We start from the raw sequence: 15527 nt of genomic DNA, 5'->3' as shown, positions 1-15527 counted from the left end.
TCACTGTTTAAGATGGTAATTTCGGTTCTGTCTGTTCAAAATAAAAATTACGTCAAAGCAGCATGCACCCCAGGACTGCTACTGAGAAGCTCCATCCCTTTCAATACTGATCGAATTGAAACAACTGTTTATGTTGTATCAAGAAAATATCAGGTTATTTTAAATTAGTTTTTCACTATGACTACATTACTGAAGTACATATAGCGCAAGTAGTGTAGCTCAAAAACTAGTGCAACATTATGAATTCATATTCCTTTTTCTTGACCTCAAGTTAGTAACATGACTATTTTTAGAAAGTAAACAAATTGAAAGTATTTCTTTATTGTACAGTGTAATCATTCAGATCGGAACAATAAGTCACTAGTGTGTACACTCGAAATCAGATGTTATCAAGGTTGTTTCATTGCTTAGAAAGTCATAAAGTAGGTCAGATTGTGAGCGACATCATTCAGGTGTGTATCTAGTGTAGCTTTACCTTGGCCTTACTATAGGGGCTTATCCATTAGCAGATAAAATTAACGATATATCGTTCAATCGTTCATTATATCTGCTAATCGTTAGGCCCTGAATGATGACAGATGCGCACTCCCGCGGCCGATAAATCGCATCTATCATCTCTCCAACATGTTGGCCAATTATCGCATATAGCTGTACGATATTAGCAATATTGTGCAGTTTATATGCTGTGAACAACGAAAGATATGAGCAGCAGCTACAGAGAAAAAAAAATCCACTCCCTGAATGATGTCATGCGATATCGTTCATTGTTTGCCAAAATCTGTCATGTACATGATAGATATCGTTCAGCACAGCCACCGAATTTTCAAGGGATATCTTTTGTCTTTCATCGCTCAGAAATACATCTGCTAATGGATAGGCCCCTTATTTCTGCTAACCATTCAGTTTTTGTGGAGCAGTCCTGCTTCTTGTAGGCAAGGAGGTACAAGGCACCACAATATGGGAGAAGTGGCAATGTTAGATTGTAGGCATGTCTAATCTGATTATAAGTGTATCTGATACAGCACAGTTAATAAAAGCTGCATGTAGGGAACCAGTCTTCTGGCACCAATTGTATATTACTGGAGGAGACTGACTAATTAGTCGCCGTGATTCATCTATTCTGGTTTTACTTTTTAATATTCAGCCTATTCTGCAAAATATGCAAATAGAATCATACTTGTCTACTTTTGAAAACTAGTTTTAGGGAGTATATAGTTTGTAGTAGTATGTGCCACACTGAGCGCCGTTGAGGGGGCGTATCATGCTTCAACCGATGGGAGTGTCTAGCTCCACTTATGGTCGTATCTATGCTTAAATGCTTTTTGTGAGCGATTTCTATATAAGTAACAATATATTTTAGGAAATTTTGTAAGTGTTGATACTAAGGGGTAAATTTACTAAAGTGAGAGTTTTAGAAGAGATGTTGCCATAGCAACCAATCAGATTCTATTTAAAATTTGACTAGCACCTTCTACAAGATAATAGCTAGAATCTGATTGGTTGCTATGGGCAACATCTTTTCTAAAACTCACTTCTAGAAAGTCTCACTTTAGTAAATTTACCCCCAACACTGTTGCATGCAATACTCGATTTCTTGCTTGCAACTATTTGCTGTAATATTTCTTTGTTTTCACTCAGCACAATATATATGATAAATGTGATGCCTATGCAATAAATTCCAAATACAATTTGACCTTGTGTGATTTCGACCCTAAGCGCATATTTCTTGCCGGGTCGACTGAGAATATGTTGCCGAGGAATTGTGTTTGGGATCCTGATAGTATTTAAACAGGCTGCCTATAGTCCACTACAAATTGGTGTATTAACCAGCTACATAAAATATACTTATCTTTAGATCAAGCTTATAGAGCAGTGGTTCTCAAACTCAGTCCTCTGGACCCCACACAGTTCACGTTTTCCAGGTCACCCAGCAGGTGCACAGGTGTATTCATTACTCACTGACACATTTTGAAAGATCCACAGGTGGAGATAATTATTTCACTTGTGTTTTTGTGAGAAGACCCGGAAAAAATGTACTGTTTGGGATCCTGAGGAACAAGTTTGATAATATGTGTTTCTAGATATATATTGTTCAACTACTTTCAAACCTATATTTCCCCTAATTAAAATTTGTTTATCACATATTTATTATTATTTTTCTATTAAAAACTATTTATATAGCGCAGCATATTCTGTTTGCTTTACATTTGGGAACATATGATAAGAATTACAGACTAACTTTAATCATCTCTTGGTAAAATACAAAAACAGATTTGAAACTTATTGTTCTATTGTCCTTTTTGTAGCAGGAGACACTGAGATAAGAAGACCCTGATCACAGGGGTTAAGCAAGCTGTATTCTCTACAGCCAGGGGTCCAACAAGGAGTTGCTGAGAATTGACAGCAGAGGCTGCAGAGCCCGCACAGCAGTCATAGTGATTGCTGCAAACCACTGTCCTTGCTGGCCCCCAAGCTGCAGTGAAGAATCCAAGTAATCCGGGGGCTTTGATCTAGGGGCAGTAGATGATTAAAGTTTGAAACAGAATGCGGGAGGGTAGGCAACTATGAATAGAATACATGTTAGTGGTATAATATTTGGAAGTTACAGGCATTCCTGGATATAGAGAGATCGTTCCCACTTTAGAGAACCTCTCCCATCATTCTTATGCCTGCCATAGATTTTGTATAATCTTAATATTCATACAACAATAATTATGTTATAGCACAGTCCTACAAGATATAACATGTTGTGACAATCTAATTGTAATGATAATAGAATTGAATACTTTATATAAGCAATTTGCAAAAGGTACTCCGTTATTGTCCATGGTTGCAGGTTGTTTTATATGTGTAATTGGTAAGTGTTACGTGGTGTGCTTACAGGAAGTGCCTTCTAGTATGTGCAGTGATGAAGCAGAACAGGTACATTGTTATTGGTGATTTTGGAAGTAGTGCTGAGTAACGTTTGAGGCAGTGCAGCTACAGGTTTATGAAGGTTTATGGATAAAGACCAGTGCTTGTGGGTGTAATAAAAAAAACAAGGGGAGTGCATGGAGTGTAATGTGTGCCTGCAGGGGGGCCCCCTCCAAGCCACACGGCGCCTGTGCCTACTCTACCCCCCATCCCCCGCAGCCACAAGGCGCCTGTGACTAGACGGTCCCGCACCCCCCTCCAGCCCCATACGGAGCCTCTCTTGTGTCCTGGCCGGCAGAGCTGCTCCTGGGTTTCCTCCTCAGCATCATGGACATGTATCACATGACGCTGATGAGGGGACTTGGGAGCCGCTCTGAGTCTATGCTATATGCAGCAGCACTAACAATGCTACTGCATGCAATAGAACAGCCGCCGCTTCTGAGCCCGGCCACCCTCCGGGAACAGGTGCCGCTGGACACCTGTTCTCGGCAGGGTCACATCGACCCTGTGTGGGGGCCCAGGGACAACCGCCCCTGTCGCCCCCCCCCTTAATCCGGCCCTGTGTGCCTGTTTGACATAACTGTGTTGCAATATTATTTCAGAATGTGGATGACACTCTATGAATAGAGGTTATTGGTGTGTGTAAAGTGGTCTCTGTAATATGAGGGTTTAGCTGAAGGTCTTTCTGTAATAATGTAAACTGAAGGAGAACAAAGCATAATGTGTGTCATTTAGATGTGTATAAGGTTAGGGCCCATCTTGTCCGTCAGCATCCAAAAGTGGGAGGACAATGCTTGGCAAGCCACCGCGGCCATATTTCGTTGTTCTGCGCATGCGCAGTAGACTCCAGGCACACTCTAGTGCCCGGAGTCTACTAATGCTCCGGTGGCTGGCCAGCCGCGTCAGTCGGGCCCCTCCTCTCTTTAGACGCCCCTGGTGAGGAGGGTTGAACTGGAGAGCACCTACAGTATGTACAGTACTAGTAAATATATGTGGTGGGTATCTCTGGGTTTATTCTTTATTGCAGTGTCTGCATGTTAGTAATAGAGATGTGCGCCGACACCCGAGTTTTGGTTTTGGATCTTGATCTGAATCTGGTTTTGGATTTTTTTTCCTTGGTGTTTTGTTTTTCGGTTTTGGTTTTGGATCTGTATTTTTTCAAAAAAATTATATAAACAGCTAAAACCACATCATTTGGGCTTGGTTTTGTTCCTACAGTAATATTAACCTTAATAACAATAATTTTCAGCCATTTTTAGGCATTTTTAACCACCTCACAGCTCACAATATTGATTTCACTATTTTTCACCAATATAGGCCAAAGGCTGCAGCGAGCTGGCTGGCTAAAGTAAGCGACAGAGCAGCGGCACAAACGCACGGCAGTTTAAAAAAATATAGGACATTTATGAAACATTACCACACAGCAGTGGCAGATAGGATGGCAGTTTAATAAACTATAATAATGTCAGTCGGCAATGCCCCAAATTGTGCCAAATGTAAAGGAAAGAGGTGCAAGATGGAATTGTTGTCCCTCCCACCCACTCTTATGTGGGATATTAAAAAGGACATGCACAGTTTAACAAACCAAGCACTTTAGCCAGTAGAACTGACACTTTCGTGGCTGAACACCTTGGTTTGTTTGGGCCCCAATAAACATTTTTTGGAAAGACTACCTTCAATTATTAAGGAGGAGGTTCATGATGAGGGTGTTGGTGGTGGAGATTACATGTGCTGGTCCAAACTGCTAGTAGCTGATACTGGACTGCTTGTTATTAATTTACAAATTATAATTTTGTTAAACAAATTGCATGAACTCGCTGCAAATGACGTAACAGGGAGGAGGTGCCTAAATGGTTAACGTCCCTTCCTCTGCCAACTTTGGATTTACAAATGGAACAGATGCCTTCACAACTGTTGTCAGAATTTAGATTAAAATAATTTCACACCCAAGACGTGGCCTTTCTGGCTTTCTTTGTAGCATGCGCAAGAACTGCTGCCACTGGTGGCTGATTTACGCAAACCACATCCTCATCATCAACATCCACATTAGCATCAGATAGGGCACAAATTTCCCCTTCATCCTCCTTTTGCACTTCCTTCACACTATCATCCTCATTTTTTATTATTTCACCATCTAATACTAGTACAGCCGTCATGGCGTCAGTGATCCGCTGTGAAACTGAGTGACAGCTGTTATACTTACTTAGTCTATCAAAGGACTGTTTAATAGTCAATTGTTTTTTTTAAATTACTACTAGTAGTAGTCTTCTTGGTCCCTTTCTGGGATGAAGATCCACCCCCAGCAGCAGCAGCAGGCGTAGCACTCAAGGATCCTTCTGAGGAATCACAGATAGGAGAGGAGTCAGTCATGCTTATGAAATTGGATGCAGGACTACTTCCGATGACAAATGAGGATGTTGATGATAATGCAGGTGTTGGTGGTGGAGATTGCAGGCGCTTGGATCCAGATAGAAGGGAGCAGCTAGGTGACACTTAACTGATTGTTGATCGGTTTTATGTCCCCAAAGTTTTGGAATTTGAAATATCCTTTCCAATTTGATGAGTGTGCTGCAAGTGACGTAACAGGGAGGTGGTTCCAAGATGGTTAAGGTCCTTACCTATACTCACTGTTACTTGGCAATGGTTACAAATGGTTTGGCAAAGGTTGTCCGGATTTGGGTGGAAATAATTCCACACATGAGAAGTGGATTTTTTGGTCCTTTGCCCAGGCATGGCAACAATGGGATTTTTCCCACCATGGACAACAACTGTTGCCTGATTTACCGTTTATGCACAAACATCCTCACCATCAACATCCTCATCATCATCATCAACATACTCGTCATCCTTGTTGTTATTGCCAACTACATAAATTTCCTCCTCATCCTCCTCGTGAAATTCCACAGAAGCATCCTTGATTTCTACATCAGAAGGCACACAAATGGTGGAAGGAGGATCCTATTCAAGTACAGTTAGAAAGGTCAGGCTCACACATGGCAACTGCGGACACACTTGGACTCTCCTCTGGGATTTCTGATTTTTCCGAGCACACATTTGGTTCCGTTGTCTTACTCGTCTTAACAATTTAATTTTTTTTTGTACCTCTCCTACAAGCAGAGGGGCTTAAATTATCACTAGAACCATTAGTCATAATGCAGGCCAATGCCTTCTCCTTTCCTTGCCACTTTGTGCAGTGAATGGCATATTGCTAATTTTTGGTTTCTTTATAGCTGACTTAGCTTTAAATTTTTTTTGCTTTAACAGGGTAAAAGTAGATTTTTTTTGGCCTGACTTTTTGGCCTGACTTTTTGGCCTGACTTAAGCACTGGTACATCAGCGTTCATAGATGACGTTGGCGGCCTTGCATCGTCATCATGACTGCTGTCGTCAGCTACAAGACTGGTATTTGGATCCTGCTCTCTGGTCATGTGACTGTCCTCCATGCTCACTATGCACACAACCACACACAAAAAAAATTGTTGGTTTTATTTTTATTATTTTGGCCAGCAGCCCCTCAACAGACAGCAGCACAGCACCCCTGTGCAGCTACGCCGATGACAGTGACAACCAGGTGTGGCTGAGACGCACACAAAAAAAATTGTTTTTTTTGTTTTTTTTTAACACTGGGGTGAACCCCTGAAAAGAGGCAGCAGCCCCTTAACAGACAGCAGCACAGCACCCCTGCACTGATGACAAGTGTGGCTAACACTAAATTTTTTTTATTTTTTTCACACTGGGGGTGGGTGAAGAGCACCCCTGAAGGACAGAGCACCCCCTGGACAACACAGCACTACAGCCAGCCAGCTCCTATGGACAGGACAACAACAGACAGCCAGCCCCTATGGACAGGACAACAGTAGCCAGCCCCTATGCACAGCGTCAGCGTGCAATTAACAATAACACAACAGCACAGCTCCCAGCTCCCTCCCTCTTCACTCTCCACAGCCGGAATGAAAAATGGCGGCGAATCGCGGGACCTTTATAGAATCCAAAACCCACGAGAATCCGACAGCGGGATGATGACGTTTTGCCTCGTTTTCAGATCCGAGTCAGGCGGGAAAACCCGAGCCGACTCGTATCTGCCTCAGATCGCCATAATTCGGGTGGGTTCGGTTCTCAGGGAACCAAACCCGCTCATCTCTAGTTAGTAACAATGTGTGTCCCATCACTAATGCTGGGCATACACGGCAAGATAAAATGTCTGTCAGACCGACAGATATTTTATCTGGCCGGCTGCCAGCCGCAGATGTCCGCGGCATACACTGTGAGAGAAATCTCACAGTGTATAGCCCGACATCTGCGCTCCGCCCCCGGGGGAGGAGACATTTCCCTGTTCCTTCTGTAGGAAGGAACACAGGAAATGTCGGTCTGTCGGCCGCGCTGGGCATACACTGCCCGATGCGGCCGACAGTTACCGGGTAAATATCACATCGGACGGGCATGCTGGACAATCCAGCATGCCCGACCGAGCACTATTTAACCCTCGTGGCCCCCCCCCACGCTACAATTATCGCGGCGATCCGCCGATATCAGGCGGATCGTCCCGATAATTGCAGCGTGTATGGCCAGCATAAGGGGAAGCCGTTACTTTTATGACCAGAAGTTATTCCTTGTACAGCAGCTAAATGCTTACTGGCTGAGTAAATTGTGAAACAATGCACCACCCTGGGCAAATATAATACATGTATTTTGTGCATAGGTCTTTTACATGCTACGTTTTAGATATAATAATGCAATTTCTTTTTGCAAGTCCTCCAATGTCTATATAGCAATTACCTCCCTGCCATGTTATATGGGCCAGCAGGAGCAAGTCATCGATCCCATTGTCCCCATGTATAATAATCCTGACTTCACTCCAGGGGTGTCTCCCAACTCACTCATTCCCTGTCAGGCAAGCAGTGCTGCCTTTCCATTGTTTTCTGAAATTAAGTCCGTCATTTCCAGCCACAATAGGAACCTGCCAACTAGCCAAAAGTCTACCCCCCCTCAATTAATGATTATTAACAGTATGTGAATTCCATCGTATGGAATATACAGTATGACTAGCATACTTAACAATTCTTGTAAATCATTTGATCGTGTTTGTAGACCCTGTCTATTGTTACATAATTATTATTATTATTGTTTATTTATATGGCGCCACAAGTGTTCCACAGCGCCTTACAATCCCATTCTCCGTTTGTTTAGTCATAGGGAATTCTAACTGTTTCCACTAGAAATGTGCGCGAACCCCTCAATTTTGGTTTTGGTTCTGATTCATCATCGTTTTGGTAAAACTACCCACAAGTGTTTTAAAAATCAATAAAACAGCTAAAATCATGTAAATTGGACCTGCTTACATGCAATCCATAACCAGAGTTCGGATTTTAAATCCGAGTTCTGAACTGACAGCAGAACCAAGCCGGGACTCTGTTCGACTTGAAATTCCAAAGTGCTTCTGAACGCGGACTCAATTCGACTCGGAACTCCTACGTTCGGGTGTGATCGTATTTCAGGAAAACCAAACTGCACATAGGGTCTGATTCAGAGCCGGACGCTATTTGCGGTCGTTCATTCAGAAAAAAGGGGGGCTATTCAAATGAACCGTTCGCTCTTTGTGGTCTGTTCACGCCTCTAGGTCTGAACGAGCGAACAAAACTTGCGGTCGTTTTTTGGATAACTACGCCCCCTGGCCGCTCGCATCCTACGTCATGTCCGCTATTTATTAGATTAATCGAGTACATCGACCAGCGTATGAACTGCTCGCTATTCTTGTGGTTGGTTTTTCCTACCGCAATCTTGCGAGCAGTTCTGACTATAAAACAACCCAGTGACGTGGTCAATGACGCTGCTGTATTAATTATGCACACCCATAAAACGCCCGTTTTGACCTTTAAGCACGCCTGCGTTTGGATCTCCACTCCCCATTTTCAAGCACCTTCCCATGTTACCACCCACATACGCCTCCTCGTGTCACTCAAAATAGCAGGCATTCGCTATTTAGCGAACAAACGATTTTCGGCCGCACTGACTGGTTCGCGCATGCGTATTACGATCCGTACGCATGCGCAGTTGGGCAAACATCGCTCGGAACGAACGAGCGGCCGCTTACAATCAGGCCCATAGTTTCCACTGAGCCATCTGCATGGTACTCTGCACCGGGGTTCCTAACCCTTACCTCCCCCCTTCCCCTAGCCTAACCCTAAACTTCTGGTTTGTCTAACCCTAAGTCTCCCCCAGGAGCCCCTAACCCTCTCCCCCCATGGCTGTCCGCACCCGACTTACCTTCAATCGGTAAGCCAGGTGTCGGGCTCCCGGCGTAGGTAAAATGACAGGCGTCGGGATTTCGATGCCTGTCATTTAGCCCTTGCTGGGATTAGACAGTCGGGAAACCGGCGGTCGGGATTCTGTCCGTCGGCTTCCCCTCTGCACCCTCTCCTCTTCCTCTTCGTTGCTCATTTTCACCTTCCTTTTCATTTCCTCTCTTCCATTCCAAACCGTATTCTACACCATCACTTCTCCTCTCCTCCATCACTCTTTAATGTAAAAATGGTCAATGCTTCGGATGTTGTTTTCCTTATTCAGAAATCTTCTGTTGGAAATGGTTTCAGAACTGTATATGTTATACTTATATCTGCTCATAGACCTTTTTACAGTAAACATTTGAAATACTAAAAAAAATATACAATCTACAAGAGCGTGTATATAGCAAATGGTTATACTTAGGATATAGGTTATATTTGCTAAATACTCTTGTTGTCTATTTTGCACATTTTACTCCCAAAACAAAAAGTAACTGAAAGTATGTTTTGGCCATTAACAACCACTCTACTCAGTTGTGATAACTATAGACTACAGACTTCAGGGTCTATTCACTAAGCCTTGCAGAGAGACAGAGAGGAGAAAGATAAGTACTAACCAATCAGCTCCTATCTGTCACTTTACAGGCTGTGTTTGAAAAATGTCAGGAGCTGGTTGGTTGGTTGGTACTTTATCTCTGTCTACCTTATCTCCAAGGATTAGTGAATAGACCCATTTTTTTTAATGTAGATATAAAATATGTTTACGGTTTTGTAAAATAAGTAAATATTACAGCTAACACAAAAAATAAGAATACACAACTTTTATGGTTTCCACTTTGATTAATTTATTTTGTTAAAATGTATTGGTGTTATTCCTTTGCTCTATTTATATGCCAGGATAAGATACATAACACTTTACTTCTTGTCAGCCAGGAGGATTATGGTCGTCCTGCTGCTGAGGACAAAATTGTTCTCCACATATGGCTCCTGTTTATCTAAAACTACAGAGCAGGATAGTATTTGATCATAACCACCAAGGTGAAAAACTGGTATTTTAAAAGCCAATTCTCCTTCAACTTTGTGTTATATTAATCAAGAATAAAACATTATCTGCCATTTCATTTGTCTATACATTTTTCTGGCAGCCTTTTTTTTTTATGTCATTGTTGTTCCATGGAGTAGACAGATTCAGCAAGTATTCTAGTTGTTTAAGTAGAAATATCATAGGTCTCAATTGGCTGAATGAGAGGGTAATGTCAAACATCAGTTGTCATTTTTACACCACTAAATAAACCAGTAGCTGATGTGATGTGAAGACATTTTTATTTTGACGAACTCAAATGTATCAATTTTCTTTTGCTTTTGAGAGTAACGTTAGAGAATTGTCACATTAGCAGTAATATGATTTAACACTGGGAATATCATTTATTTGTCTTCCTCAGTCCATTTAACAACATCTGGGACTTTTGTATATTGGATGAAGCCCTCTTGTATGACAGAATAAATCAGACAGAAGCCAAACAGCAATGAACCTGGCTGGCCTGTGAGACTGGGAGCTGGCTCAAAGCTTGGCATGAAACGACCTGCCATTCTGCATGTTGGCGCACACACAGAGCCAAAGGCAAGCGTTTGGGAAGAACAGGTAAGCTTGTATGTACGTGTTGCTTGGGGTTTTGCTATCTGGGACCAGAACAATAGTCCTGTTTAGTGTCTCTTAAACTATATGTTTGCCAATGACATCATTTAAACTTCTGTTTAGAAATCTGTCAGTGCTTTTGTTTAGAAGTACAGACATTTTTATGACTATAATGTACACATTATGGGCTATATTTACTAAAGTGAGAGTTTTTAGAAGTAGAGATGTTGCTCAGATTCTAGCTATTATCTTCTTGTTAAATGCTAGTTAACTGTTAAGTAGAATCTTTGGTTGCTTTGGGCAACATCTCAACTTCTAAAAACTCTCACTTTAGTAAATATACACCTTTGATGCTCCAAGCGTAAGCCGCGTATCCTCTAGCAGATACCGGCACAACAGTACGATTACGACATCATAATCGTACCGTCGATCCCCTTCCCCCTGCACTGCCTACACTGAACGATTGATCCATCAGTGTAGGTACATCAGTCATCTCTAAAGATGGGCAATCTGTCGTTACCGGCAGATTGACCAGCATGTTCAGTAGATGATTTGATGTCGGAAACGACCAGCGGGAGCGCGCATCGCTGGTCGTTTCCGACATAATAGTGCCCGATTTGTGCATGATTACTGAGCGATTGCACGATCACGATGTCCTAATCGTGCAGTCGCTCAGTAACATCGCGTAGTGGGTACGCGGCTTCAGAATTTGTGTTATCAGTATATAACATTTCTGTGTATTTCCAAGAATTTACATGGAATTCTCTTTTTTTTTTGTGCTATTTATTTACTTATTGCCCAGGAATTCTTATCTGAGCTGTCTAAGAATGCTTTAGTTTATAATCTGGAACAAAAATGCTAGTATAGTGTTATGCTTATGCAATTTCCTTAATGATGTGTGTAGGCACCTTTAGAGCATCAACCTCTCATATCACAATGTGAAAGTGCTTACAAAACTGTGTAGTAGTAGCAGTAGCTATGTTGTGTACCTGAACCAACGTTCATGTAAATACAACCTATTATCTCACAAAGAACCAGGGACATTACTAAGGTAGGAAGACTTTGTAATGTATAATTACACATGTATAATTCTGCCAACAAAATATTTGCCTCTAATGGGATTCATTTTACAACACGCCCCCTCCATATTTTTTTATTTATTTAAAAGCCCAATTGCCATGCGCACTGTGAAAGGGGGCAAATTTGCCCTCCCTCAGCCAGGGGGTAGATCCACAGGGGCAGGAACACTTGCAGGGGGAGAGAGGAGGATGCTCCCTGGATCCACCTCAGCGTGTGCTGGCCTGGAGAGAGAGACTGCTGCCAGTAGACAGCAGCAGTCTTCTCTCTCTCCCTGCCCAATGTGCTACTAACCTAGGTGCCCCTGCTGCTTCAGGCCCATGTAAGTAGTACCCGCTCCCCCATCCTTCCTTTTAGCACCCCTGTGCAAAGAAAAAGAGGACCTTGCTAAGTACTGAGTCCGTGTACAGGGGCATCTAGCATGCAACACAGGGAATAAAATAACTTTGAGTAGCTACATCATTCATTATATACATTATAACCTTTAGTATTTGCTTCCAGCACAGCTCCTTCTAATGTTGTGCTAATTTACTGACCATTTATTTGACAGGTAAAATGAAGACACTATTACTGTTAGTCACATTTATGCTGGTACTGGATTCTGCATACTCAGTAAGTACAAGCTTTTGTAATGTTTCATAATCTTGTTACACTACAACTTCTAAGGTTCTAAGGGCCTGATTCAGAGCCGCTCGTAAGCGGCCGCTCGTTCACTCCGAGCGATGTTTGCCCAACTGCGCATGTGTACGGATCGTAATATGCATGCGCGAACCAGTCAGTGCGGCCGAAAATCGTTTGTTCGCTAAATAGCGAATGCCTGCTATTTTGAGTGACAGAATGAGGCGTATGTGGGTGGTAACAGGAGAAGGTGTTTGAAAATGGGGAGTGGAGATCCGAACGCAGGCGTGCTTAAAGGTCAAAACGGGCGTTTTATGGGTGTGCATAATTAATACAGCAGCGTCATTGACCACGTCACTGGGTTATTTTATAGCCAGAACTGCTCGCAAGATTGTGGTAGCAAAAACCAACCACAAGAATAGCGAGCAGTTCATACGCTGGTCGATGTACTCGATTAATGTAATAAATAGCGGACATGACGTAGGATGCGAGCGGCCAGGGGGCGTATTTTTTCAAAAAACGACCGCAAGTTTTGTTCGCTCGTTCAGACATAGAGGCGTGAACAGACCGCAAAGAGCGAACGGTTCATTTGAATAGCCACCCCTATTTTCTGGACGAACTACCGCAAATAGCGTCCGGCTCTGAATCGGGCCCTAAGGTCAGTGTGAGAAGTGTGTTATACAGCTATTTTACATATGAATAAAATTGTTACATGGAAACTGAGCATTAAAACACTGCCCAGGGGAGTATGGAGAAGAACATAGGGGTTGATTTATTAAAATGTGGCGATAAGTCGGAATCTCTATTGTAATTTAAAATTAAAGTAAGGCAACAGTGGTTAAGTGATACTCAGCTGCCTCAGTGATAATGGCCCAGAGCTTTAAGAGTTAACTGAAGGGATATGTCTGAAGGAATATGTGCATTGTGTTACCCTGCTAACCGGATAACAAATGAGAAGTGGAACTGAAACCCTACACTGGGGGCATATTACTAAGCAATGGGGCTTCAAAACCATCTTTCAACATTGATTGCAAAACGCGCCAGTCTTTGCATTCAGTATTATTGCCGTTTTAAATGCCCTGGGCAAAACCTGAGGCTTGGGTTTTGTATTGGGATAGCTATTGCACTGCTATCACCTGTGGTGACCCCTAGATATATAGGGTAAAATGCTATCACCAGTGGAAACCCCTGTTTATGATAGCCACATTTTAATAAATATTTCTTAATTCCTTGGCACCTAGTTTATTTACCATGGGCAGCATTTTTCTTGGTTTGAGAAACGCCATTTAGAAGCACAGACATATAGAAACCCCTTCTGTTCTTACATTTATCCCAGGAACTAATTGGGACATTCTGAATCTCTCGCAGGTTTACATCCCCTAAATACAAAATTTATTCTAACCATGATCAGAGGTGCAGGTCAGAACTCCTCTATATTTCAGGGTTACTCTTATGCTTGGTGCTTGCTGCATTCTGTGGGCCTAAGACAGGGGTGGGGAACCTTTTTTCTGCCGAGGGCCATTTTGATATCTAGAACATTATTTTCGGGGTCTGGTGCAGGTCACGCCCCCTCCATGTGACATCACACAGGGGTGGGGTCATAATCGCCGGTGAATACAGCAATGCCCGGAGCATCCAGAGGATGCTCCGGGGAGCTGTAAGGGCAGCAGTGTGACCGTCTGAAGCATCCTAAGGATGCTCCAGGCGGCGCTGCTGCATAGATTCTGGCTGCAGGGTGCCATTCTAGGCACCCTCTAGCCAGATGAGGCTAGCAGAAAACAGCTCAGAGGGCCAGACCAAATGATTCCGACGTCCCCGGGCCTGAGGTTCCCCATCCCTGGCCTAAGACAATGAAACTTTGTAAATTACAAAGAAATGTATTGGCACACACACATGCCAGACTCTTCTCTGTGCTTCCAATGTAGTTTTGCTAAATAATACCTACTGTTTCTACATCCTTAAGTGTAATTATGCTTTAGTTCAGTAAGTCAGGTAATTGCTGTCAGATAGCATGCCAAGCATGAGATCATTTTGCCTGTGGACTAAATATATATATTCCCACAAGTGTTTTAACTGTAGGAATTAATCTGTGGGTGTGTGCGCGGTACAGTAGCTGCTCATATACAGTTATTGTCTGCCCTTAGTGTGTGGTGTGTTTTATTTTATCTCCTGTCAAATGTGTGGAGAGAGCAGTTTTTATATGAATGATTTACTGTTACACTGAATTCTATCCAATAGCATAAATCTTACAGAGACATCTCAGAGAGTGCATTAATCACCTATCTAAACTGATGCCTATATTAGGAGCATAGAAAGCTACAACTTTATTTTTATATGAAGAGTCTAAGCAGTAACCAGGTAAATCAATGTGTCTGCTGTAGCATAAAGTCGGTATGTACAAAACCGTTGTCCTATGAGTTATGTCAGTGTCAAGTTATATTATTAATATTGGTAGTGTCCAGCAAGCATGGTCTATATGGTTATTTGAGTAAGATCTGTCCTGACACCAAATGAAAAGCAGGACAGGGCTGAATAGACTGTTCTCAGTCATATCAATATTAGTTTATCCAATGTAATGTTATAAGGGAAGGAGTTATCAGACTGCTAAAGGCAGGTTACTATATAGCATCAGACATATAGGGCCTGAGGCTGATGCTGGCACGTCCGCGTGTGCTTCTTTTGCTGGTGTTGCAACTGCAACTTTATGCTAATACCGGTACAAGCTCTTCCCTGGTGTACATCCGTGCGTCTGTATGTGCAAGGACTGGGACGCCCACTGTCAGCGTCTTTATACTCTGACATTCCACTTGGTGCACCAGCCCTATGCTAGGTGCAGGTTCTCCGTTAGGTATGAGGGCCTGATTTAGAGATGGACGCTGTATCTTTGAATGCAGCAGCTGTGGAAATTATGCTAATACTGCAGGCGGCGTCTTGTGTAAAAAGAAGCCTACTGCTGGCATCTCAGATCCGAAAGCTGCATCTGGAGACGCTGCGTCAGATAT

At 42.7% G+C, this 15527-nt stretch overlaps 1 protein-coding gene across 2 annotated transcripts in view; it reads left to right on the top strand.

The window, feature by feature from the left end:
* The window catches only part of PAPLN (papilin, proteoglycan like sulfated glycoprotein), a 111474-nt gene that overhangs the window by 30400 nt on the left and 65547 nt on the right, over positions 1 to 15527 (top strand). For both annotated transcript variants that reach the window (XM_088471269.1, XM_088471268.1), the window contains exons 2-3: positions 10637 to 10836; positions 12458 to 12519. In XM_088471269.1, the coding sequence (XP_088327395.1) occupies positions 12463 to 12519 (57 nt within the window). In that variant the 5' untranslated portion in view covers positions 10637 to 10836; positions 12458 to 12462. The remainder of the gene's footprint in view (positions 1 to 10636; positions 10837 to 12457; positions 12520 to 15527) is intronic.

This window comes from Taudactylus pleione, unplaced genomic scaffold, assembly GCF_031769625.1.
Source record: "Taudactylus pleione unplaced genomic scaffold, aTauple2 ptg000113l, whole genome shotgun sequence".
Classification (NCBI taxonomy): Eukaryota; Metazoa; Chordata; class Amphibia; order Anura; family Myobatrachidae; genus Taudactylus; species Taudactylus pleione.
This window is presented reverse-complemented; position numbering and strand designations above follow the sequence as displayed.